A 25,701-nucleotide genomic window follows, 5' to 3' on the forward strand; every position below is an offset into this window, starting at 1 on the left:
CCTCCCTAGATGTGATCAGCACCTCACTACCCACCTGTTCCCGAGACGCTGACTTCCGATGCCAATTAGGGCCACCGTACGCGCTACACGCGCCGCCGCTGGCGCGTCAACCACCGTAGCTCCGCCGCTCGCGACCGCTGGATCGTCTCTGTTAGGTAATTTACGTTATCCTAGTCTGGGTTGAAGCCTCCAACTCGATTTAGATTAAACCCCTAATTTCTGTTGCTCATATTGGATTGTGTGAGGTTTGGAGAGTCTGCGTTTTTGGGTTTGAAGAGGACAGCCTGGAGTTGAGGTTTCGATTGAGTGACCCTTGAAGAAGAAATGGTAAGGACACTCTGCAGTTCCTGTTTTGGATACGAAAGTTGGTGATGGTTGACTGTTGATTTTGTTCTACCTGTTAGGGGTTCGAGTGGGTGATGGTGTTTTGGTGCAGCCATGTTAAATCGACTTCCAGTTTTGGACAGAAGAATTGGTAAGGGTCTGGGTCTCTAGTTACCGAGTACTGTTGGTGTGGTGATGTTCAAATGGTTGTAACTGTGGCTTATCGATTGAAAGCATTGAGTTTGAATTGTTGTAGATTAAATGGTTGGAACCCGGTAAATTGCTTGATTGGTTAATGCCTCTTAAAGTTATCATTTACAATAAAGTATACTGTGGACAAGCTTGAAATGAATAAATGTGTGGAGAAGATTAGGGTTGTTAGTTAAAACGATGACGGAGTTTAAATTGTCATATTGTACAGTAAGTGGTTGTTGAAAAAGAAAATGAGGAACTTGAGTAATTATCAATGTTGAGTGGGCTTCGGAAATGAAAATGGTGGATTTTGCTTGATTGAGTTAAATTAGGGTATTGGATTAAAGTTCATGAAACAATTCACAAATGGAAGTACTCAAGTGGTATCATATCTCGGAATGAACATGTAAGCTAAATCATTCGAGAATGGTAAATAACCCCTTGTTTTCTTAAAGTAAAATGCTAAATAAAGGAAAGTGAAAGTGCCAAGTATAATCGCCATATCACGAATAATTCAAATGCTATATCGATCATTTGGATTATTCGGGAATGGTAAGTGTATTTGTTGCTTAAGAAAGGAATGCTAGACAAAGGTACCACCTATTTAATCCGAAGCATATTATACAAAGAAGCATGATCACCATATCCCAAACGGTTCAAATGCAATATCATTTGGATTATTTGGGAATGGATAGTAGATTTTTATGTTAAAGGTTAATTTAGTGGACTTTAAGGAAATTAAGTGAATGCCTTAGGTGCTCGATTGATTAAGTTAATGACGTCAAGTTACTTATTGGTTTACTTTTATTATAAAGGACTCGTGCGTGTGCCTTTGGAAGTGGACAAAGTGTCGAAAGTCGAGAACGAACCTAATTGTGGATGGGCACTCCAATTCCAGGTAGGGTGAGCTGTCCCTTCCTTGTTAGAGGTTTTCGATATATGTGGAATGCTATACTAAGATAGTATGTTGCCTGCAAGTGCGTTTTTGATTGTTCATTAGTCGATGCCTAGTGATACATGTGTTTTCAGAACTGATAATTGCTAATTGCGAAAACCGAGGCTAGACTTGCATGTTGAGATACCGTACCCTTGTATGTTTATACTTGTGACTTGAAAGTGAATGGGACCTAGACGCGTAGATTCCTAGGAATCCCACGGTGTCGATAACCGTGAACCTCTGGAGGGGGCCGTGCTCCTATGTTTGTCGAGGAAGAGTGAGTACAGACAGTGAACCAGTCATAAGAGACTCAGGGCTAGGAAATGGACACTTTCGCTACTTGTAGTCGGAAGTACTATAGAGTAGTTGGCCGGTTCTCGAAGGATGACGAACCGAGTCGGTCACCGTTGTGTTTGAGTTTAGCCGGCAGGTAAGTATCTCGGAGCTCCAAATTGTGTGAAGCATACTGCATGTGCTTTATAAAAGAAATAAATGTTTGTGGTTGCCTCTTATTAAAAGTATTTTTTGAGAAACGTGCACAATATTATGTAGTAAATATTTTCAAGTATATTATTATTTTCAAACCTAGCATGGTTGGTCGGCCCCTATTGGGCATGCGAGGACGAAAGCTCACCCCTACTATAGTGTGCAGGTTTCGAGCATGTGGTCGGGAAGCGTACAGGGGAGGCACATGGCCCGGCTTGGCGCATTTCTCTTTAGTTTTATCAAAAGGAAGGTTTTGGTCCCTTATCGGATTTTGAAGTAACTTATTTGTTTACTTTCTTACTAATTTATTTATTTATTTATTTATTTCCTACTCGCTTACCAAAAATTTCGAGAGACCCGTAACCCTGGGGCGCGTCTCTCATACTTGTTTTCACTTCGTGATTTGTTATTTTCCAAATTGGACTCCGATTGTAAGCCCAAATCTTTTAGCTCACTTTAAAATTCCACTTGCGAAAATATGTTGTTCGGTTGCTAGATTGTTTTGTGACTTTTGTCCATGAAAGTGTTTTGTAAACCAACAACCTAGACTCAAAAGGCCTTGCGGTTTCGGGTTGATGAGCTATCGAGATGTCATTCGTGACATGTCGATTCCTCATTGGCTCGGAGTCGCGGCGCTGTGGGACCCCCCTCTCGGGTCACCCCATCCTGAACTAAGTTTCCATGCAGGGATTACTGATTTTACTTAATTCAATTGTAAGAGCGGTTGTGGTTTGAGACTTATAGTGAGTTGTGAATGAGTTGTGAGGTCATCATTGTGACAAACGCTTTATGTTGAGGGGAAGTGAGTGTGATTTGTCATTGAGATCATATGAACTTGATGTTTGGTTGTGTTGTGGAATTAAATATTGTTGCTTTTTCATCTCACGAATTGAGAAATTATAAGCATGCGTGATGTGAGTCACTTTATTTGAGTTTACTCATCAAGCTTAAAAAGCTTACTGGGTTTGTTTTGTTCAATCCCGGTGCACTATTCTATGGTGTAGGGTTTATTGTGCAGGTTAGAATATCGAGTGATCATTATCAAAGCTGAGGTGTACGTTCGATAGCGTGGACGTGGAAGGGTGCTCTTAGTTTTAAGTCTTCCGCTGTGTAGTGAGTTGTGGTGGGTGTGTTTACTTATTGAATTGTCATTCAGTTTAATTTGTAAACTATCTGTAATGTAATATGTGACTCTAAAGAATGAGTCGGTATTGACATTGTGAGCTCAGTTTGTTTAGTTACTTAATTTAATTGAAAAAATTTCTATGTGTGTTTTCGTGTGTTTGTTCTCGCGTTTCGGATTTGAATTTCTTTATTCAAAATTCGGGGCGTGACATGAAAAATGACTATACTTGAAGAAGATTCTATATAGGCTTTCCCCTTACCTGATACTTCACCCCCTAATGCTGAAATCTCTGGTCAAGAAGCTCCAACTCAGGTATGTCCAGTATCTTCATATGGTAATCCAATAGAGTCTGTCTCTTCTACATATGTGTTACCTAATAGAACCACCCACAATCAACCAGCAAAAAGGTATGAACCTTCCATAACTGCTAATGCCAAATATCCAGTAGTTAACTTTGTGTCACACCATAGGTAATCCAAACCTTATGCATCATTTGTGAATCAAATATCCTTTGTATCTGTACCTAACAAAGTGCAGGAGGCTATGGGAGACCCAGAGTAGGCCAAGGCAATGGAGGAAGAAATGGAGGCATTAGAGAAGAATCACACTTGGGAACGAATTGTACCACTACCCCATGGAAAAAACCCGGTTGGATGTAGGTGGGTCTTCACTATGAAACATAATGCAGATGGCACAATAAGTAGGTATAAGGCAAGGTTGGTGGCTAAAGGATTTACTCAGACGTACGGGATTGACTATGATGAGACTTTTGCTCCAGTAGCCTAGATGAATACTGTTAGAGTGTTATTGTCACTGGCAGCAAACCTGAATTGGCCACTCCATCAGTTTGATGTTAAGAATGCTTTCCTTCATGGAGAGCTAACTAAAGAAGTTTACATGAACTTACCTCCTGGTTATATACCTGACATACCAGGTGATATTGTGTGTAGGTTGAAGAAGTCTCTTTATGGACTGAAATAGTAACCCCATGCATGGTTTGGCAGGTTTACTCAATCCATGAGACGCTTTGGATATAAGCAAAGCAATTCTGATCACACCTTGTTCTTGAAACACCAAAAGGGGAAGGTGACTGTGCTCATCATATATGTGGATGATATGGTGATTACAGGGAATGATCTAGCAGAAATTGAAAGCCTTGAGGAAAAGTTATCATCCGAATTTGAGATGAAGAATCTAGGTGACTTAAAGTATTTCTTGGGGATAGAGGTCGCCAGGGGGAGAGATGGTATCTTCTTATGTCAAAGAAAGTATGTGCTGGACCTCTTGGTATAAACAGGCATGTTAGATTGTTGCCCAATTGATACTCCAATTGAGCAAAACCACAAACTGGCAAAATAACCTGATCAAGTTCCAACTGACAGACCTCAGTACCAAAGGTTAGTGGGATGTCTGATTTACTTATCACATACTAGACCTGATGTAGCATATGCAGTTAGTGTTATGAGTCAGTTTATGCACAATCCAAGTGAAAGACACATGGATGCTGTAGTGAGGATCTTGAGGTATTTGAAGTCTGCACTAGGAAAAGGTTTAATGTTCTCAAAACGTCAACACCTTGATGTTAGTGGGTATACAGATGCTGATTGGGCTGGTTGTATCACAGACCGGAAGTCTAAATCTGGCTACTTTACATTTGTGGGAGGAAACCTTGTTACCTGGAGGAGCAAGAAACATAAGGTTGTTGCAAGGTCAAGTGCTGAAACTGAATATCGAGGTATGGCACATGGAGTGTGTGAACTCTTGTGGTTACATAATCTTCTCCGAGATTTGGGTTTTAAGCCTAAGTCAGCTATGCAGCTGTATTGTGACAACAAAGTTGCAATTGAAATTTCTCAGAATCCTGTGCAACATGATCGAACGAAGCATGTGGAAGTTGATCGACACTTCATTAAGGAAAAGCTGGATGCAAAGTTGATTACCTTTCCTTTTGTTCCCACTGAGGAACAATTAGCAGATATACTCACCAAAGCTGTATCTAGCAAGTTGTTCTATGACTCACTAGGCAAGTTGGGTCTTCGAGATGTTTATGCCCCAACTTGAGGGGGAGTGTTGACGTGTGAGTGATTATGTTGACACGTCAGTCATTATTAGTTGAAGCGTGAGTCATTTAGAGAATATGTGTATTCAATAGTTTCCTTATAGGAATTAGTTTCCTATACTAGATCGTACTAATGTGTAGTACAATAGGGTTGTATATATCCCTTACACAATTGTGAATAATATTGAAGAATTCTCACTCACAAATATTTTCTCTTTTTCCATCTCAATATTTGACTGAACCTGATTTAATATTTTGAGATTATGACAGTTGATCCAGAAAATCAATTTAATGGGTTGATGCATTAGATTTTCCCGTCAAGAGTGTGGAGCTAGGGAAAATGAATGGAGTGGTGTAGTGCAAAACCGTTCAACCACATTAGAACTTCACATGCCACTACCATATTTGTCGTGGTGTGATGAATTCGGTGAAAAAATAACTTTGCATGTTTAAGGTCTCCAGCCTTGGAGTTTGCATATAAATCAATGAGCCTGCTCAATGGTATGACATTGTTAAGACTGAGGTAGTGACCACTGGCCCATGTAATCGTTTCAATTTAGTCACGGTTTTTCATTTTTCAAGTAGAGAGAGAATGGTATTGTGGTGCTTCATAAATCGGAAACGTTTGAGGCAATCGGAGCAAGAATTGTTGTAATTTTAGAGACTCATTTGCCCTTCAGTATTTTCTTGCATGTACAATCAGTTTCTAGATTTAGGTATGTCTACATCACAAACCGGCAAAGAAGGAGAAAATTTTTACCTTTTGTTTGAGACGAATAACATGTGGTCAAAGTAAGTAAACGGTTGACCTTCACAATCCATTAAGGTGCAAATTTGGCAGGTCTAGTCTTAATATCCCCAGAATATACTATTGATTTTGATTCCAAAGTGAGATTGCAACAACGGATAGCATGGAGATTGTTTTTTTTAACGAGAATTGTAAGAACGCCTGCCCACAAAATGTAACCCTATGAAATGTGGTGAAAAACGGAAATGCATATTACCTTTTGTTGAAAAAAAATTGTTTGGTCACATGATATTTCTCACTTTGTTTTAATAATAGGATTAATTTCAGTTTATCCCCCTGAGGTTTGGGGGTGTCATCATTTCACCCCATCTACTCTCAATTTTAAATTTTTACCCTCAAAACTTTTCAATTTTAGTCTTCCATGTCCAATGTCTCATTCTCCATCCAATTTGGACGTTAAGTCTGACAAAGGAGCCCATTTTAGGGGTTAAAATTTTCATTTCAATAAAGAAAAAAAACACCACGACAAAAAAAAAATTAATCTTCTTCTTCTTCTTCAGTTCTTCCTCCTCTGATCTTCCTCCCCAAGGGCTTGCGACGGCGATTCTTCCGGTTTTTGTGACTCCATGAGCTTGACTAATAACCGTATATAGATTGATAGACTCGCAAGAAAACAAATAAATCTCAAAACCCTATTTCTTCTTCTTCCCCAAACCCCACATACCCACCACCACCCCATCTTCTCCCCATTTCTTCATGCACCCCCAAAATTCCAAAAACCCAGTTCGCCTATCCCACCAAAACCCAAAAATGGTGCATTTCATCACATGACGGACTACCGGATACCTCCCACCATAAATCTTTGGACAGACGACAATACGTCTCTCATGGAAGCCTTCATAAGCAACTCCGATCTCACCTCCTTCTAGGCCACCCAGCCGACCCAACCAGCAACCTAACCCGCACATCCCCTCCACCAGCCTTAATCTTCCGCGTCCACGACTGACTATCCTCGCCCTCCGGCTACGCAATCACTGGGATTTGGAGAAACTGATATTTGCTAGAGGATTGAGTTACTCTGCTTTATGAACTCGGTCAATTGAATTAGGAACAAGGTTGAAGATGACATGACTCGAGCGCAGGGTTCTAATGGCGCCAACCGAGTGGGTCTGCATCGCCGGAGTCTTGGATCAAATGGATTCGATCAAGATAGAAATGCCACCACATTTGTCGGATTTGAGGAAGCGAGCAATACGGCCGACGAGGAATTAGAGGCCAGCTTTGGTGTTGCGGGAGGTGGCCTTCTTGGCGACTCCGGAGCCAAGCGATTTGGGTTTGTGCGAGCTTAGAGAGAGAAGAGAAGATGGTGGGTAGGTATGGGTTTATGGAGGCTAGCAGAAAACTTGGATTTGAGGGAGGCAGTGATTTTGGTAGCCAGAGATCGAAGAAGAAGAAGATCAGGTCGAACAAGAAGAAGAAGATCAGGTCGAACAAGAAGAAGATTTGGTTGATCTTTGTTGTGGTGTTTTTTTTCCCTGAAATGACAATTTTAGCCCCTAAAGTGGGCCCCTTTGTCAGACTTAACATCCAAATTGGACGGAGAATGAGACATTGGACACGGAAGACTAAAATTAGAAAGTTTGGGAGGTAAAAATTAAAAATTAAAAATAGAGGGGATGAAACGATGACACCCCTAAACCTTAGGGGGGTAAACTGAAATTAATCCTTAATAATATTATAGACAGGAGTTCTGGCTTTCTTTTTACTATTTAGTTGGAATGGAGATTATGATTTTGATTTTGTTTCACCGTTGGGTTTACAATTTATTCTTTAATGAGATACCTTTATTTACTCATATACATATACAATTGTAATGGAGGGCATGCAAGATGAAATTTGGAGCATGAGCAAACCAATTAATACCAACTAATATGAGCATTCAATTATTCAAATCAAAACTATGGCTAGCAAACCTTTGAGATATATATGGCTTGTATTTTAGAACGGCACATATATAACGTACTAAAATTTGTGCCCAACATCAATAGCCAAGCATTCTAAGGCGGAACAAATGATCTTCATTACAACGATTAACTCCACTTAGTTGTTAAGCCTAAATACTTCACAATCAAACAACTTTAAATCAAAGGATAGATGAGCTTCTAAGGGCCAATGCACTCAATTATGGTACCTGTTTATACTAGGCATATCACATGCATTGCCACCTAAAGGTACACACCGTCGACTAGCTAAGAACCCCCAGACGACCAACCGAAGCGGCCATCAGGTATAACACCCAGTGGCCATGCCGACTGGAGCCACCCATAGTAGCCGGCAAGGCATGGTCAAACAGTCACTCATACCTTGAGGAAGACTTGCAAACTGTGCCACAGTGGACATCAGGGAAACCAAACTCCCAAATCTCACTACAAAAGGGCTCAAATACTTCCAAATCAGGTAAGTCCAAAACTCTACCTTTCTATGCCGTTACTTTGTCTATATATCACATCAGTATTGACTTAGGCATCGAGGGGTTTGAGACCGGCACCCCCTCCCCCCGGGTCTCCATCCTAACCTATCTCTTTTGTGGACATGATTGCGGAGCTGGATATCGATGATTCTATTAGTCTAAATAACCAACGGGACTACATGGAAACATTTGGTGCTAGAAGAAGGAGTGGATTTTGAAGAAACTCAGCAAGAAGGATATTTTGTAATATAGAGCTCATATAATCAAGACATTTGCAGAACATAAACACAATTGGATCTATGCAAATTTAGAGTTTTAGAAATTGTTTAGGGCTTAGGATGCAAGTCACTAGCTAGGTCACTGCCCAATTGTAAACTCTAGCCTACTAAATCAATCAGCTTTTTGTATATTTGTATTTTTTTTTTGTAATCAATGGTTGATTGTATTAGAAGATCCAAATGATCAAACCAAATACAAGAGGTATAAGACCCCAGCAAAAGAGGCACATAAGCCTAGAGGCACATAGGCCCAGCAAATGAGGCACAAAGTCCCAACAAACATGTAATAAAACCTACGATGGGTCTAACCTAGATACAAGACAAAAGCCCAAAGAAAAAACTAGCAAACCCTAGCCACATATCAAACTGCCATCAAGGGATCTGCAGCCACAAAATCCCACCACCAAATTAGAGCCATTTCTTGAACAGAAGCAACCATCGTAGAGCCATATCGCACCACCTCCTCCACTGATTGGAACACACATAGGGCTCAAGAACGCCCAAGAGAAAAGTAACCATAGAGGGCGTGATTGCTAAGACAATCTGAACAACCTCTTTAAAGTGGACAAAAATCCGCCAACGGGCGAAAGATTGCCTAGATGTGATGGAGAAGTAAGTAGATCTGGAAGCCACGACAGTCAAATTCATCCAAAAAAAGAATGAACAAAACTTAGCTAGATAAAGAAGAATCTAGTGGCTTGAGAGGAAATTTAGTTTGTGGAGATGAAGAATGAGGAAACGTGGAATGGAGAGAAGGTGAAACTGGTGATGAACAGAGAACTCTAAATTTGTATGGTGTCACTTTTATGTTTAGTTTTCCTTAATGAAACATTACTTTTATAGATCTTTTGCAGCAATTTAAGTTTCAGGTATCTTCTGAATTCACCAAGTTACTATCACTGGCCATGCCATATTGCATGTCACCGGCCAAGTCATTGGATTCAAGGGTAGAATTGAAATAAAAAATGTCATTAAGTGGATTAATTTAACATAAAGTCATAGACTTATGGACTGTTCTAACATAATGAATAACTTTGACCTGATTTATCATTTACTAACCTAAGATGGAGTTTTTATTTATTTATCATTTTGTCTAGTTTGTTTGCAAATTATATGAGTGAAGTTATTTGAGGAACTTGAGCGAGATTTAGTGAGTAAATTTAGTATTTGAAAATAGGTGTAAAAAGCATAGAAGATCAAGTGAGTAAATTAATTTAGTGGTTCTAATAGAAAAACTCTTTTAATAATCACTTGGATATAGAATCAGATCGAGTTAAGATATCAGACAAATTGCAATCTCGTAGTGATTTCATCCTTGTATTCATTCGGGGGACGGATCCACTTAGGGGCAGAACTATGTTCAGGTCCGGCGGGGTCCGGACCCCCCTCAAGTTTTTGACAGATTGCCTCAATACCAAGCGTTGCACTGATAAAGCTTTATAAAATTATTTTATCCCTTTCCCTTCCTCCCCCAAACCCAATCCCACACTACCACGTGCCACTTGCTAGGTAAGAGAAAGAAAACAATAACAGAAAGTATGTCCCCCTGATTACTATTCTATATATAATATTTTTTTGAATTGAAATTGGTTAACTAAAAATAATTAACAATTGGTTAGATTAATAAAACGAAATATATAATATGCAATAGATGTTAGGGTTTTAAATTGTTTTGAATGAGAAGTTTTCTGTCAATTTTGTGCCTCTACTTTTTATTTCGAGTCTGCGACTACAATGGTGTGGAACTAAATTTTCAAAAATTCATTCTCGATTAAACAGATATGATTTTATAAGATTTTATAGATTTAGCCTTCTAAAGCATTCAATTCTTTGTTTATGAGTACCGTGATGAAAAATAATCTACAAAAATGCTACATTTAACGTATGGTTAACTAAAATAAATAATTAAAATTATAAATCTAATTCTCTATTGTCAGACTCGGACCCCCCTCCCCAAAATAAAATTCCTAGTTCCGCCACTGGATCCACTGCCAATATAGTAAACATGATATTACCTAGCAGTTGAATTGGCTATGATGTATCTACGAAGGCAGACAAGATATTCGACGAAATGTCTGAAATGAACTTCTATGAGAACAATTGATCAAACAAATCAAAATAGAGTTGGAACTTGGAACTACACTCATCAGGAAGAAAGATGTCTGAAACTGGAAGCTGTGGATGCATCAATGGAGGATTTACCTTCCTTGTGGTGGAGTACTTGGTGCGAGTATGTAGAAAAAGGTTTTGACTTTGGAAAAGCAAAGCAAAGAGACTTGTCTGCATGTCTATATTTTCCCTGGTGGTTAGTGCAATAACACATCATTGAACCAAAAAGTAATCAGAATTAGGTATGAAAATAGTTTTTCACTCATTTAGGTAACGTCACCTGATTTGTAAATAGTTATTAATTAATAGCCTATTCCTTATCAAAAAAAAAAAATTACTAGCCTATTGCAGGCTTTGACAAATGAGCAGAAGAGGTTATGCTATAGAGGTCATTGAGTTCCAAGAATCTACATCTCTTCTATATGTGTGAGCCCCCACAACCATCTCTCTCTCTGTCTCTCTCTCTCTCTATCTTCTATGTGGAGGCTGTGTTTCCAAAATTGGTAGTTAGTAGTCGTTTGTGTAGTTATTTGCTATGAGCCTTTTCATATATGGTCCATATGCGCCACCACAAAAGATTCAAACCAACCAAACTTGTCCTTGGCACCAACCACATATATATATAGATGTATCTTAGTTTTCAAGTCTTTCTTTGATTCTGTGTTCATGTATCTTGAACTTCTTTCTCTTTCCTTCACTCAAATTAAGGCTCTCAGCCACCCCACCCCACCCCACCATGTCCATAATATTCCATCTGATATTTTTCATCTGGGTCCTTTTGACAGTCGAGTGTTTTGTGGGTCTTGGCTCTGCTTCTGCTTCATGGTGCCAAGACCACCACTATTTCCCACAACCCAGTAGACAATTTCAGCAGAAAACAGATAGGTTCTGGGAGTTCAAGGAGCAAACCAACAGCTGGGTTGAAGTTGAATTGCCTTATGATCTGGTGTCTTGTGTTAATGATAACTGTACTGTAGTGGCTTCAATTGGTCCAACCAACAAAAAAGAAGAAAAACCTGTAGAAACCCAATCTGAGGTTCCAAGATTGAGGGAGAGCTTGAAAAACAAAGTGGATGGCTATGACAAGGAGGATGCTTTGCCTCTGAGAAAGAGAGTTTCATTGACCAAAATGAATGATGCATCAATCTGGATCACTGGTCAAAGTGGGTCTATCTATGAGAGGTTTTGGAATGGGCTACAGTGGGTCATAGCCCCCCATGATTTACCAATATCTGGAGCTCATGCAATCTCTGTCTTCTTATTCAACCAGACAATTCTTGCTCTGTCTGAAGCAGGAATTCTCTATCAGGTACCAATAATGTAACCCAACTGATGCTCACATACGTGTTCAATACGATATACTCTTATTTTCCTGAATTCAATTCCAATATACCTTGTTATTGGTAATCTTCTTCCTGCTTGTTTACAAATTTTAATGAGGTAGGGAGGGGGATCAATCTTCAGACATGAACTGGTAAAACATTTGATCAAAAATCTTTTCAAGTAGTGCCTACAGTTGAAATGATTCTTTAAACTTTATCACAACAAACTATTTGATCCACTAGTTATGTCCTATGTCATAAGCAAACATAAAGATATATCATTCTTGTTAAAAAAATATGAGTCTTTTACGTCACAAACTCATGATGACAATCTTAAATCAACCTTTCACGCTTAAAAATATATATATATATATATATATATATATATATTTATACAAGTTTTTAAACTCTACTTTTCAGATGCAACTCAGTGAGAGCTCACAGCCTGTTTGGGTAGAGTTTGCACCTACACTCGGTCAAACCACAGATAAAGAAGGAGAACAAAGTTCTACGATCCTAATTAAGTCGGGGGTTGTTTCATATACTGCAGAGTGAGTATAATTTCACTTTTAGAGTGAAAATTTATACTAAGAAAGCATAATCGAATTCCTTCACCACAAAAGTTTAGAAAGTTGAGTATCTCCTAATAACTCCTTCGTTTCCTGCCAGGAGAGTATATTTCTGCACAAAAAACGGGACTCTGTTAGAACTTGGAGAACTTGAGCCTCTGAGGTGAGAACCACATATCCCAAGAACAAGCATCACACCAAATGCTGAGTCTTAAGTTTGAATTTTAGTCTCTATTTATTCTGTAGATGATGGGGAGACTCTAATTTCACTTGGACGTTTGTGCTATAAACATAGAACAGATGGGAAAATCATGGACAACCCCCTGGAGCAAATGTTGCAGCAATAGCCGATGCTGCTAGTATTAGAACAGATGTAATTTATACCATAAGGTAAGAAACTCTTACGATGTGTGCCTGCATATTTTCATTACTCAAAATATTGTAAAACTCAGTGAAGTCAATGAAACTTGATGTACCCTTCAATGATCGCTTCATGAGTTCCATAAATGCTGGAATGTTTTATTCCCATATTACAATTTACCAAATGCAGCATAATATGTAACTGTAAAATGCAGTTCTGCAGGTGATCTTTATGAATACGACAGGATGTCAAAACCATCTTGGAAGAAGCATATATGGAGAGAAGAAACAGCTCAAGATGCTTCCCTAATGCCACTAACCGGGAGTACATTACATGGCTTGAATGGAGACCATTCTATATCACTGTTTCTTCTAACAAAGGTGCTTCATTTTATAATATTTATCATTTTCTAAGTTTCAAGACAGATTCAGCTTTCATTAAAATGAAATAATAAGATAGATTTGAAGAATATGTATAGAAGGGAAAAGAATTCCAAGGTGAGTTTGCTCTATTGCTTTAACTAAAACTCCAATAACTATCTGGGAACGACTGATGATTCACGAGAATAAAATTAGTCATAACTATCAATTGGGTATTGAACCTCAGGATGATCAACTGTCATCTTTAATCTTGAATATCCAAAAGAATTTTTACCTTCAGATTGGACTACAATACATGCTCACACTATTCATTGAATAACAGTTATTTTCTATGTAGAAAAGCAGAAAATTTTCCTCAGTGCTGCTGTATGTTTAGTAGTTCTTAAAGATTTTACTTCAAGTCATCAAACCTAACCTATAAACCCAAATCTGGAAACCTTTACTAGTCTGGTGCCATTGTCTTCTTAATTTCTTTTAAAATTTGACACAACTCACAAAAATTTGCATATAAGCAGGGTGGTAAACTGGTGGAGAGACGATTACACCAAAGGAAGTGGAAATGGGTGGTCTTTGGAAGTCCAAAGGATCAACACCTGACATCTATAACACCAGTGCTGCATGATGACGCATATGAAAAAAAATTCTCACTGTTTTTCACTACATCTACTGGATCTGTTTTTGAATATCAAATACCAAAACAATCAGGTGAGTGCGGATTGAAAATAGTTAATTACTGAAAACTTTCTGTATCATGCACACAGAGGACTACTTTCCCTTATTAAATCTGACAAGTTTTGTTGTTGACATGCTAGAGCTAGGATTCTTCCCCACCTGTATTGTTGTTCAAGAAAATACCACATGACTGCCCCTGCATACTGTATTGTTTTTCAAGCACCAAAAACCTATATAACACACTTGGCCATGAACTTCTAAATTGATTCTGGGAATGGACTGATAAACTACTTTCAACTCAAAAGTCAACCTAAATCTTCTAGTGCACTCATGCTAATGTGGTCCTTCAAAGGTTGCAAGGAGACTGTGGTCTATATGAAGGTACACAACTTAATTTTGATTGTAAATGTTTTCCACATTAATGTAGGAATCGCTCAAGAGAACCAGAGTCCAGAAGCATGGGTGAACCATATGCATCCCATACATGCGAAAGTTGCCAGAGGTATTGCTGGTGTACAAATTCAACTTGGCAGAATTCTATTCCCACTGGATGATGCAAGACTTGCAGAACTGCATCTATCTGGCTTAGGTGGTGAAACCTCAGGTCCATCTCATCAGGTAATGTTCCGAAAGAAAGCGACAGTCAAGTATGTATGGTCAATACTAGATGCCCCAGAGACTGAAGGTTGGAATGCAGAGTACTGCACAGAACAGTGGGGACCCACAAATTGCATCACAGGGATAAAAGATGAGCGAAATGATCTTGGAATTGCAAGAACAGTGACGACAAGGCGAAAAGGAAGTCAGCCACAGCAGCATTACTTAATTCCAGGGCCATCGAGTACTGGCCGAGCAAAATCTTTGGAAGAACACAATTTACCAGACAACTGGATTAACTCAAATTTCCATTTGAGAGCGATGCATGGAGGCAGATCTTTTTTCCTTATAACAGATGGTGGTTTTACCTTTGAATATCTTTATACTGAAAATGTATGGATATGGCTGAGGCACGAGCACTCAACAGCTATTAAAGGTGCAGTAGGAAACTACAATGGAAGCTTGTATGTCGTTGACACTTACGGAAATTTGTTTATAAGGGAAAGGAGTGACAGCGAGCTAGCATGGATCAACTGCACTTCCTCGAGGAAAGGAAGGCAAGTTGTTGGAGGCCCTCCATGGGATGCAATGCCGGGTAGATCTATGAAAGCAACAGTAGAGGATGCACTCTTTTTCGTGAGCCGAAATGGCAGACTACTTCAGTTCACTGTAAGTTGAAAGTTCAGTCACCTTGAATTCACTTTGCCTGAATCATTAAGATAGTATTAAGATAGTGACTGTGGCTAGATTATTCTCTCAAGTCGAATGCATGTATTACACAATGATGTCAGTGAAGCAAGAGAAACATAAATTCATAATTGCTTTTTCATGGAATCATAAATTTTGTAATAGAGAAGTATAATAGATGACGAGTATATTGGAATATAAATAACCACTTCTAGCCATTAAAAAGAAAGAAGAGCCCAGAGAAGAAGAAAAAATTGTTTTTTAGCTACAATTTTCATAAATAATTAGAAATTCTCCAGTGGGCTACAAACTGACTTGTCTTCTGTAGGTTGCCCTGAGGAAGTTCAAATGGAAAGATTGCAGAAACCCTCCGAATACCAAGATTGCATCTATAGTTGACCAGGAACTGTTCAGGGAAAAAATAGTGTTTGTCATTGGGAGGAATGGTCGACTATATCAGTATAACAAAGTGACTGAACTGTGGCATGAGCATTACCAGTCTCAGCATTTGGTTCTATCAAGACTACCTGGAACTGCAATGAGGTCATCATTGCTTTCACTAACAGGTTCGTTGTTCATGCTATCAGTAGATGGTGGACTAGTTGAATATCACTGGAATGCAATGGATGGATGGAACTGGGTGGAACATGGAACTCCACATAAAGTTGTCACGTTGGTTGGTTCACCAGGTCCATCCCTAGAACGTAATCAACTGTTTCTAATTGGCTCAAATGGACATGTTTATTTGAGGTATATGGATCAGATGACATGGAGGTGGAAAAACTGCGGTTTCCCATCCCTGGGAAATACATTTGCTGAAGATGAAAGACAAGAGGAAGGAAATAACAAGAAGGAAAAGTTCTGCACCAATGAAGATCTTGCAGCTAGTTCAAGGAAGGATTCTGAAAAAGCTAACCACCTAAGCAGTGACTGTAATCCAGAGGTTAGTAACAAGCTGCAGTAATGGCTTTACTGCCTGATGTGAAGTTAATGATCTTTGGTTTAATCTTATACAGGTGGCACCGATACGACCAATTATGTTTGCTCAGGATTCAGTAATCTTTGAGCTGAAAGATGGCAGAGTAAGAATATACCATCATTTATCCACCTGATTCTAATCATTTTCCTAATAGAGAATCACAGTAATCAGCAAGGACATTACCATTACTGAATTTGATTTTTTTGGCAGTTGGCTGAAATGCGACAAATTGAGGGCACAAATTGGTTATGGTCACGAATCATAGGCACTCCAACGAGCTTATGCACAGCAAGTTACTGGACAGCCTTGGCATCATGAAGTAGCAGCAACAGTACACTTTCTGTAAAAATCACACTACAAAACATATAAAAGCCATATATACATATACACACACGATCACTGAAAAATTCCAGTTAGCTTTAGCTTTCTAGCCACCTTTTTGTACATAGCAGACAGAATAATATTTTAGGCCCCTTGGAAAAGTATCTTTGCTAAAAGTTGAGCAAAATCCATAATTGTATATCTGGCCATAATCAAACAAATGAACACCTAATAGATGAATACCGATGAACCATCAAAATAGTTTTGATGGTAATCAGATAGCTATATAATTTTGAACTAGCTTAGCTGGACGCCTGGACCTAACCCAACCAATTCAAAACCAATAAATGGTCTACAACGACGTGCGAGGCGACCTTAATCATTCAACTCAACCAATCCACCACCGTGGACGTCGAGCCTATCCTCAACCAACCAAATCTAAAAGCAAGTTCACTCGTGGATCACCAGGTCACCTATTATTCACTGTTTTTTATGTATATCTTCACTCCTTGGGTCACCCTGTGTCGCCCTGGTGACCTGCAAGCTGACCTGGTGACCTAGATCTTATTGGAAACTGTGCCTTTACCCATAGAGTGAAAATAAACACAAAAAAGCAGTGAATAGTACGTAACCTAGTGACCAAACGGGTGAACTTGCTCTAAGAGCATATGTAGTAGTAGGCACAGCCTACTATTTATTTTTTTAATTTTTTTTTGGTAATAGCACAGCTTATAGGTTGAAAATCAAACTCTAGGCATAAAGAGTGATACTATTCACAAGAATTGCCTTTGTCTTTATGTTTTTTTATGCAGCAATGGAAGACAATAAAAATAGGCAAATAAGAATTTTTAATATAAAATCTAGGGAAAATTCTCATAACCCCCAAAACTAGCAATATACTTCCCATACACCCCTGTAGACACAAGAAATTTAATGAAAATAAAATTCATTAAATAAATCGGTCAATCTTTGAAATTTTGACTAAACAAGCTTAGTTGGCACATGGGTCCTACAAAAGGCACACGTGGCTCATATGTCACCAAAATTATGTGAGCTTCGAGGATGACACATGTCAAAACATGAGTGATCCATTGATTGAATGACGTGGAAGCTTCAAATTATCGCTGATTGATTGTTGCTCGAGTTAAGTATTTAAAGCGGATCAATTGCATTCAACTTATTGATCTCGATGAAAATCAAGTATTAAATACAAATATCGATCAGATTAAATTGTTTAATTCTGATTGAAATCAAGTATTAAATTCAAATATCAATCAGATTAGATTGTTTAATTCTGATTGAAATCGGGCATTAAATCAAATCGAAATTGATTGTCATATTCCTTAGATAAAAGATAATTAAATCAATCAATTAAAACTAATTGATTTAATTACACAATTACGGAATGTGATTAATGCTATGTCATCGAGACGCCGATACTATAAATACTCCCTCTCAAATCAAGAGAAGGACTTCGGCCAAAAATAGAGAAGACACTCTCAAAATTTCTGAAGACTCCCAAGCTCGTGTGAAGAACCATCAAGCTGCCAAATAGCCGGTTCCTCACCAACCTCAAGTTAAAGCGTTCGTCATGTGTCAACTCTCGTGACCACCGTCCAACTCAAGATCAAGCGTCAAGCCCTTGAGTGAAATTCATCGTCGAAGATCGAATCAGAGGATTACCAAAGATTGTAACCCACACTTAAATTAATAAAATTATTATTTTTTGTACACATGTCTGCATCTTGTTTGCTTTCAGATTTCCGTGTTTACAAATTGGCACGTCCATTGATTGAATGACGTGGAAGCATCAATTGTGGAAGCTTCAAATTATCGCTGATTGATTGTTGCTCGAGTTAAGTATTTAAAGCGCATCAATCGCATTCAACTTATTGATCTCGATGAAAATCAAGTATTAAATACAAATATCGATCAGATTAAATTGTTTAATTCTGATTGAAATCAAGTATTAAATTCAAATATCAATCAGATTAGATTGTTTAATTCTGATTGAAATCAGGCATTAAATCAAATCGAAATTGATTGTCATATTCCTTAGATAAAAGATAATTAAATCAATCAATTAAAACTAATTGATTTAATTACACAATTACGGAATGTGATTAATGCTATGTCATCGAGACGCCGATACTATAAATACCCCCTCTCAAATCAAGAGAAGGACTTCAGCCAAAAATAGAGAAGAAGACACTCTCAAAATTTCTGAAGACTCCCAAGCTCGTGTGAAGAACCATCAAGCTGCCAAATAGCCGATTCCTCACCAACCTCAAGTTAAAGCGTTCGTCACGTGTCAACTCTCGTGACCACCGTCCAACTCAAGACAAGCGTCAAGCCCTTGAGTGAAATTCATCGTCGGAGATCGAATCAGAGGATTACCAAATATTGTAACCCACACTTAAATTAATAAAATTATTATTTTTTGTACACGTGTCTGCATCTTGTTTGCTTTCAGATTTCCGTGTTTACAACCCTACAAACTTATTTTTATTCCCACTCACACAAAACTTTCCACTTTTTCTTCCTACTTTTCAAAATCACTTACTATTCATCCCACGAATACCCCTCTCCATCATCTTTTTTTCTTATTACATCTTTATTATTTTGATAATGCGTGGTGGGCTCATCTTGAATTTATTTGTTTAGACTATAATTGCAGCTATACTTCATCCTCTATATTCAAAGGTAAGCAGTTAAATTTTACTATTCATAATTCCAATTTTTGACAGACTTGAGTTAGTTGCTATCTGTAACAGTACTAGCAAAGAATTGAAAAAAAAAAAAAAAAGAAGCTGAGAAAGTTGAAAAACTTTAGAGATAATCTTAGCAGAGAAACTCTCAACTAATGGGATATCATCTATAAATTGCAAACAAGAATCTATAAAATTGAACAAGATATTGAAGATATCTCATATACTCTTAAAGAGGAACAAAAACCTCTTGATTATTTGAGCATTGGTTAGATCCACACCTCACTGGTATCAGAGCTTGTAAAATAGCTCAAAAGGGGAATCCCCCCTAATGGGGACAATGTCTGATTTAATATTAGAGAAGTTGAATTCTCTACTGAAATCCTCTGATGAGAAACATCAGATCTTGCTGAAAGAATTATCTAGATGTCAAGATCATCTAGAAAAACTACCTGCTATAATCTACCAATTAGAAAAATTGGAAAACAAAATAGATTATATCAAGGAACTTCCAAAAACAGAAGAAGAAAAGCTAACAAATGTTAGTAGAAAAATCAATGGACAGCAAAAAACGCTGGATTCTTTGAAAAATATACTGAAGGACAAGAAAGTGCCTACAGTAAAACCAAAGAAAACTAATGGACTTAAACCATTAGAAAAACCTGAGAAGAATCTTGTTCCAAACATGATTTTTCTTGGACCTTCTACTAGTCAAACTAGTATTCGGTATGAAAACCCGAAAGATACAAGAGATGTCAAGATGATGAGCATCTTCGGGAAAAAGAAAGGAGTGCAACTCCTCAATGCTGAAGAATTCGAATTCAACGAAATTGAACAGGAGGTAAAAAACTCCTCAATTCCAAAGCTAGATTTTAAACAAATCTACAAAAGGGGAAAATTTGATGTGTTGGACAGCCACCACTTCAAATTATTGGAATTTACAACCCCCTCCACAACAGGAGAAACCGATCTACTGATGATCACTCCTGCAGAAGTTGCCCGAGCAAGAACAAAAAATTATCAATTTATGCATATTGGAGCAGTCCAAGTAGGCATAAAACTTCTACCTCGAGAAGGCATAAACTGTTCAGTTCTATATGTCTTACAAGACAATAGACTAACAGATTTTCAAGCTAGTCTGTTGGAACCCTTGAAGCATCTGTATGCAATCAAGTGGCTTATTTCAACTGCATCCCAAATTTCTCAACTAGCTTGAAAGATGCAGCTCACTGTCTCAGACTAAGAGTTAAGACAGATGGCATATCAATGAAAAAAGATATGCAAGAACTGGCTATAGTATACAGAATATACTATAAATTGATGAGTACCACGGTAGAACCTAAAACCAGGATATCAAATATCCCAGGTCTTACTACTGGTTTCCTCACTAGCCAGAAGAACCATTCACAATAGATTCACAAGGTTACTTGGAATGAAGTAACTTTTCCTATTGAATGGAAACTGTCTGGTCCGAAAAAACCAGCAGAAAATGCCAAAGCGGCAATTTATGAAAGCAGAAAGACTGGAGAGATCAGTCTAAAATTCGACGATCACAGAAAAAGTGACGTCTGTCCTGAAAATATCAGGATAAACAACATTCTTCTTAGAAGAAGCTACAGCACTAGAGAAGCTAGTGTTAGTGGTACTAAATACTCTGAAGAACCATCAGAGTCCATCACTGAAGAAGAACTAGAAGCTGATCTGAACAGACCAGTTAATATGCTTGGAGCACAAAAGCTCTATGATCTTTATGAAGAAGCAGAATGTTGCGAAAATCTTGAACGATTAGAAAAACTAATCGAAGAAATGAAAAAGTTCAAACCAGGAAAGGAAAGAAAACTCCTTCCCTATCAAGATATTGAAATGGAAGAAGGAGAAAGCTCCAAAACTTTCATCACAAGAGAAAAGGGAAAAGTAAAACTCCCTTTACAGAAAGCCCCTACGGGCAAAAATGGAGAAATAAATTCTCAAAGATTTGTCCCAGAGGACAATATACCCAGAATACCAATTTCCACTCATAGTATCTGGCTAAATCTAGACAAAGCTCTAGACAAGAGAAAAACTCTTGACCAATGGGTTGATAGCCTGATGATGGTTTCTGCTTAGCCCTTGGTAAATTTGAAGCACCAGATCTTCAGGTGTACTATGAAACTACTCTCACCGGAGAGGCAAAAAAGTATTACTTCTCGTTTAAAGAGACTGCCAGAGGGAAAGACTGGCTTGAAGAAATCAAAAATACAAAATCTCCTTATGATTTTGCAGTACCCCTGTATGATCAATTCTGTGGAGATCTCTCAAATTTGAGTGAGAAGGCTACAGAAACGGCCAAATCAAATATCTATGTTCTCAAAATCTGTGACATGAGATATTTTGAAGAATACTTGAATGAATTTCAAGAATATTACTGTACAATTGGTGAACTAGAGAACATTGATCTAGTCAACATGTTGCACAGGAAACTCCCTGAACCATGGAGAACAGCTGTGAGAGAAAGCATAGCTGAAAAACCAATTGAAAGATTTTCAGTTGGAGGGATTGCCGACAGAATCAGGCAATTACTGAAATAACAATGCAAAGCCAATCTTAGAGCTAAGATGGCCAAGAAACAACTCAAAGGAGTTGAAAATTTCTGTTATGGAATACTGGATATGCCAACCAACTGGGGATGTCATGAATCCAAGTTCCACAGAAAAAGAAAAGAAAAATATTACTCGAAAAAATTCAAAAAGAGTAATAAAAAAAGATTGGAAATTCAAGAAAAGTTCCAACTACAAAAAATAACAGGATGAAGATCCTAAGAAGAAATTCTTCAAGAAAAAGAAGAATAATAGAGTTAACCATCAGAATACTCAACCATGCAAGAAAGCTTGCAGATGGTGGTTATGTAAAGTTGAAGGGCACTATGCCAATGAATGCCCGGAAAAGGGTAAAAGATCTACTGCTCTATTTGAAGAATATGAGCATATAGTAGAAACAGCAAACATGAAGGGCTACGAATTAGCCTATTCTGATGATGAAAATGATGACAGGTCAGTATACTCTGCCTGGTCTGAAGAACAAGAATCATCTGATTCTGAAATAGATTCTGAAGTAGAGTACTTGGAATCTAGACAGATGAATGTTCTACATGTCAAAAACTGGGAAGAAAGTAAGACAGAAGTAATAACGTCTTCTTATCAGGTGAACCCTGGTACATTCGTTTGTGACTACTGTTTATGTCACGAAAAGAATGGACTTCCTATATTCTGCGAAAGGTCTAAAAAGACTTATCACAAAGAATGCTTCACAGCAGAAGCAAGAAGAAAGACCAAAAATGGCCTTGTCAGCCAATTGGTAGAACAAGAATATGAAGAATATTTCTCTGAGAAGAAAGAGAAAGAATTAGAAATTCAGTTCCAAGAAATTATGGAACCATCTTCCTCAAAAATAAAGGAAGAAAACATCGAGGAAGGAAAACTCGATGCAACCATTGAACTGGTTGAAATACCAGAAAAAATTTCCAGAAGAATGTAAACCATTCACACCTCAGGAACAAGCTCAAGAAAATGAGCTACAACAATCGAAAGTCATCTCTACTAGTAGATACAGCAACTACATAGAGATTGGACTCAAATTCCCTGATCATAAAAAATATCATCTACATGTATTTGTAGACAATGGATCAGGATTCATTGTTGCAAAGAGATTTGCAATTCCAGAAGAACTCTGGAAAGAAGATAAGAAAAGAACAGCTACTAGTGTTACGTTTGATGGAAGCCATCTTACAATGAATCAAGTAGCAAAAAATGTTCACATCACCATTGGTGGAGGAACATTTATCATCCACAACGTTTGGCAATCTGAAGGCCAAGGATCAGATTTCTTGTTGGGAAATGACTTTATTCTCCAACAGAGATTCATCCAGGATGAAGAAGTGATAGGCTTCAGAAAAGGAGAACGGGTGTTCTAGGCAGACAGGCTTACTCAAGCCAAAAGTGTAGTAGGTCCAAACTTTACTACACAATATCAGAGATCGCAACAGAATAGTGGTGATCTTACCCCCTACAAATCCAAATTTGAAACCATCCTCCAAATCAAACAACAAGAAGAACTACTTGTTGAAAAATCTTCTTCTGAAGAAAAAGAAGAAGAAGAAATATCTAACGCAGATGAAGAAGCTAGATTCATACATGAGCATAACCTCAAGCACTTTCAGAACAAGCTTGAGTCTCAGAAAATTCCCACTCTTGACAAAATCAAGAAACTACTCGAGCAGAATATCGATGTAGACCCTAAGAAGTTTTGGGAAAAAGACCCAGTGGTCTGTGAATTAAGATTACATGATATGAATGCTATCTGTCATGTCAAAGCCATTCCTCAGTACAAAGAGGAAGATCAGAAAGAATTCAGAAAAGATATTGAAGATCTCCTGAACAAGAGATTAATTCAACCTTCCACTAGCCCTCATCATGCTCCAGCATTCTACGTGAGAAACCACGCAGAAAACCTCAGAGGAAAAGCTAGAATGGTGATTGACTACAGAGATGTCAACAAGAAGACTGTCAAAGACGGTTATCAAATTGCTCAAGTAAGAGTACTGATCAACCAACTCAGAGGAGCTAAAGTCTTTTCGAAATTCGATGCAAATCGGGTTTCTGGCAAGTCAAGATGCATCCTGAGAGTGTTCCTCTCACTGCATTCAGAACACCACAAGGCCATTACGAATGGTTAGTAATGCCTTTTGGTCTAAAGCAAGCTCCCTCAATCTTCCAAAGAAAGATGGACAACATCTTCAAATTTGTTGCGGAGTTCTGTGTCATCTACATTGATGACATCCTCGTCTTTTCCAAAAACAGAGAAGAACACATGAAACACCTCCACGAGGTTGTAAAGCTGATAGTTCAGCATGGAATTATCCTAGGAGAAAAGAAAATCTTATTTATCCTCGATGAAGTTGATTTCCTAGGAACAAACATCAAGAATGGAGTAATAAAACTCCAACCTCACATCCTTGAGAAGATTTGGAAATTCCCTGATAAAATTCCTGATGCCAAGAGTCTAGAAAGATTCTTAGGAGTCATAAATTATGGGAGAGATTTCATTCCCAAAATCTCAGGACTAACAGCAATGTTATCTCCTAAAACCCGTTCCAAAAGAAAATGGAACTTCACAGAAGATGATGAAAAAATTGTGAAGCAGATAAAAAGTCTTTGCAAAAACCTCCCTCCTCTACAACAACCAGAGCAAAATGATGAAATTATCCTCTAGACAGATGCGAGTGATAATTACTTGTCCGGTGTTGTTCTAGCAAAAACGCCTGGAACTAACATTGAAAAGATCCGTAAATTTTGTAGTGGCAAATTCAGCCCTGCAAAATTGACTTATCCCACAGGGGAAAAAGAAATTTTGGCTGTCAAGAAAATGATTTTAAATTCTCCAATTTTTCTTGGAAAACCCTTTACTGTCCGCACTGATTGTGCTAGAGTAAAGAATTTTAAAAATTTTAAACTTAATAAAGCTGCTGACAGAGGAAGATTAGCAAACTCGCAATTATTTCTTAACCAATATGATTATAATGTTGAATTAATTGCAGGAAACAAGAACTATCTTCCAGACGCCTTGACCAGAGAACTAGCCATGTTCAGTCGAAAAGATGACGACGAAAGTCGTAATCCCTGAAGCAGAAGACCTGGGAAGGAACATGAACCTGCTGAGGATCGCAAAGAAAAAGTCCTCAAAAGATTTTTGCTAAGTCCAAAAGGACTAGCCACAACTGATCAATCTAAGGGTAAAGGATTGGCTAGCCCGTCTCAAACGGCATACGGTAAAGGCTCATCAAGACCGTTGATGGCTGTTGCTTTGCCAAAAAGCAAACCAACTCCAACTGGAGTAATAAATGTTTTTAATTATGAACTTCAAAAATTTGATCATCTTGTGTTCAGAACTGGCAGGAGACTTGCTTACCACCAGAAGGCAATCTTAGATAACATCTTATTTGCCTTTCAAGAAAGAAACAGTGGCATAATGTTCTCAGCTCTGTTTGCTTAAGCAGAAGAGCTCCATGAAAATGGCATGCCACAGTTTGAAGAAGTTCATACACAACAGAGTGCTGTTAGAAGTGAAAACATTCACTTCCTTGAAGATCCAGAAAGTGCTCGAATTCCTATCATAGCACTAAAAGAATCAGATTGGTTCGACTTCCATAATCTAATAGGAAGGCATAATTCCGAGGATTGTATTCCTCCAACTCTCTTCATTATTGCAGGACCTTATGTTGGAAGATACTTAGTCAATGTGCATAGTGAACATCCTTAACACAAGCTTTGGCTTGTTGAAAATGGTTTTGTCCATAATCTATGGACTAAAACAAATGATGATCTCAAGGGGCTGCCTCCTA

The 25,701-nt window shown here is 38.1% G+C and overlaps 1 protein-coding gene across 2 annotated transcripts; it reads left to right on the forward strand.

The window, feature by feature from the left end:
- Window positions 1-11,177: 11,177 nt before the first annotated feature.
- Window positions 11,178-16,793, forward strand: LOC112167331. 2 transcript variants are annotated; one of them, XM_024304340.2, is made up of 10 exons: window positions 11,178-12,038; window positions 12,472-12,602; window positions 12,721-12,783; window positions 12,921-13,010; window positions 13,196-13,361; window positions 13,877-14,066; window positions 14,461-15,299; window positions 15,646-16,260; window positions 16,334-16,399; window positions 16,507-16,793. In XM_024304340.2, exons 1-10 carry the CDS (start codon window positions 11,466-11,468, stop codon window positions 16,612-16,614), a joined length of 2,841 nt encoding a protein of 946 aa, XP_024160108.1. In that variant the 5' UTR covers window positions 11,178-11,465; the 3' UTR covers window positions 16,615-16,793. The 2 variants fall into 2 exon arrangements, with proteins under 2 accessions (XP_024160108.1, XP_024160109.1); XM_024304341.2 differs by lacking the exon at window positions 12,472-12,602 and having other exon boundaries at window positions 11,813-12,038.
- The last annotated feature ends 8,908 nt before the right edge of the window (window positions 16,794-25,701 follow it).

The sequence above is a fragment of the Rosa chinensis genome, chromosome 5 (genome assembly GCF_002994745.2).
Source record: "Rosa chinensis cultivar Old Blush chromosome 5, RchiOBHm-V2, whole genome shotgun sequence".
In the NCBI taxonomy this organism is placed as follows: domain Eukaryota; kingdom Viridiplantae; phylum Streptophyta; class Magnoliopsida; order Rosales; family Rosaceae; genus Rosa; species Rosa chinensis.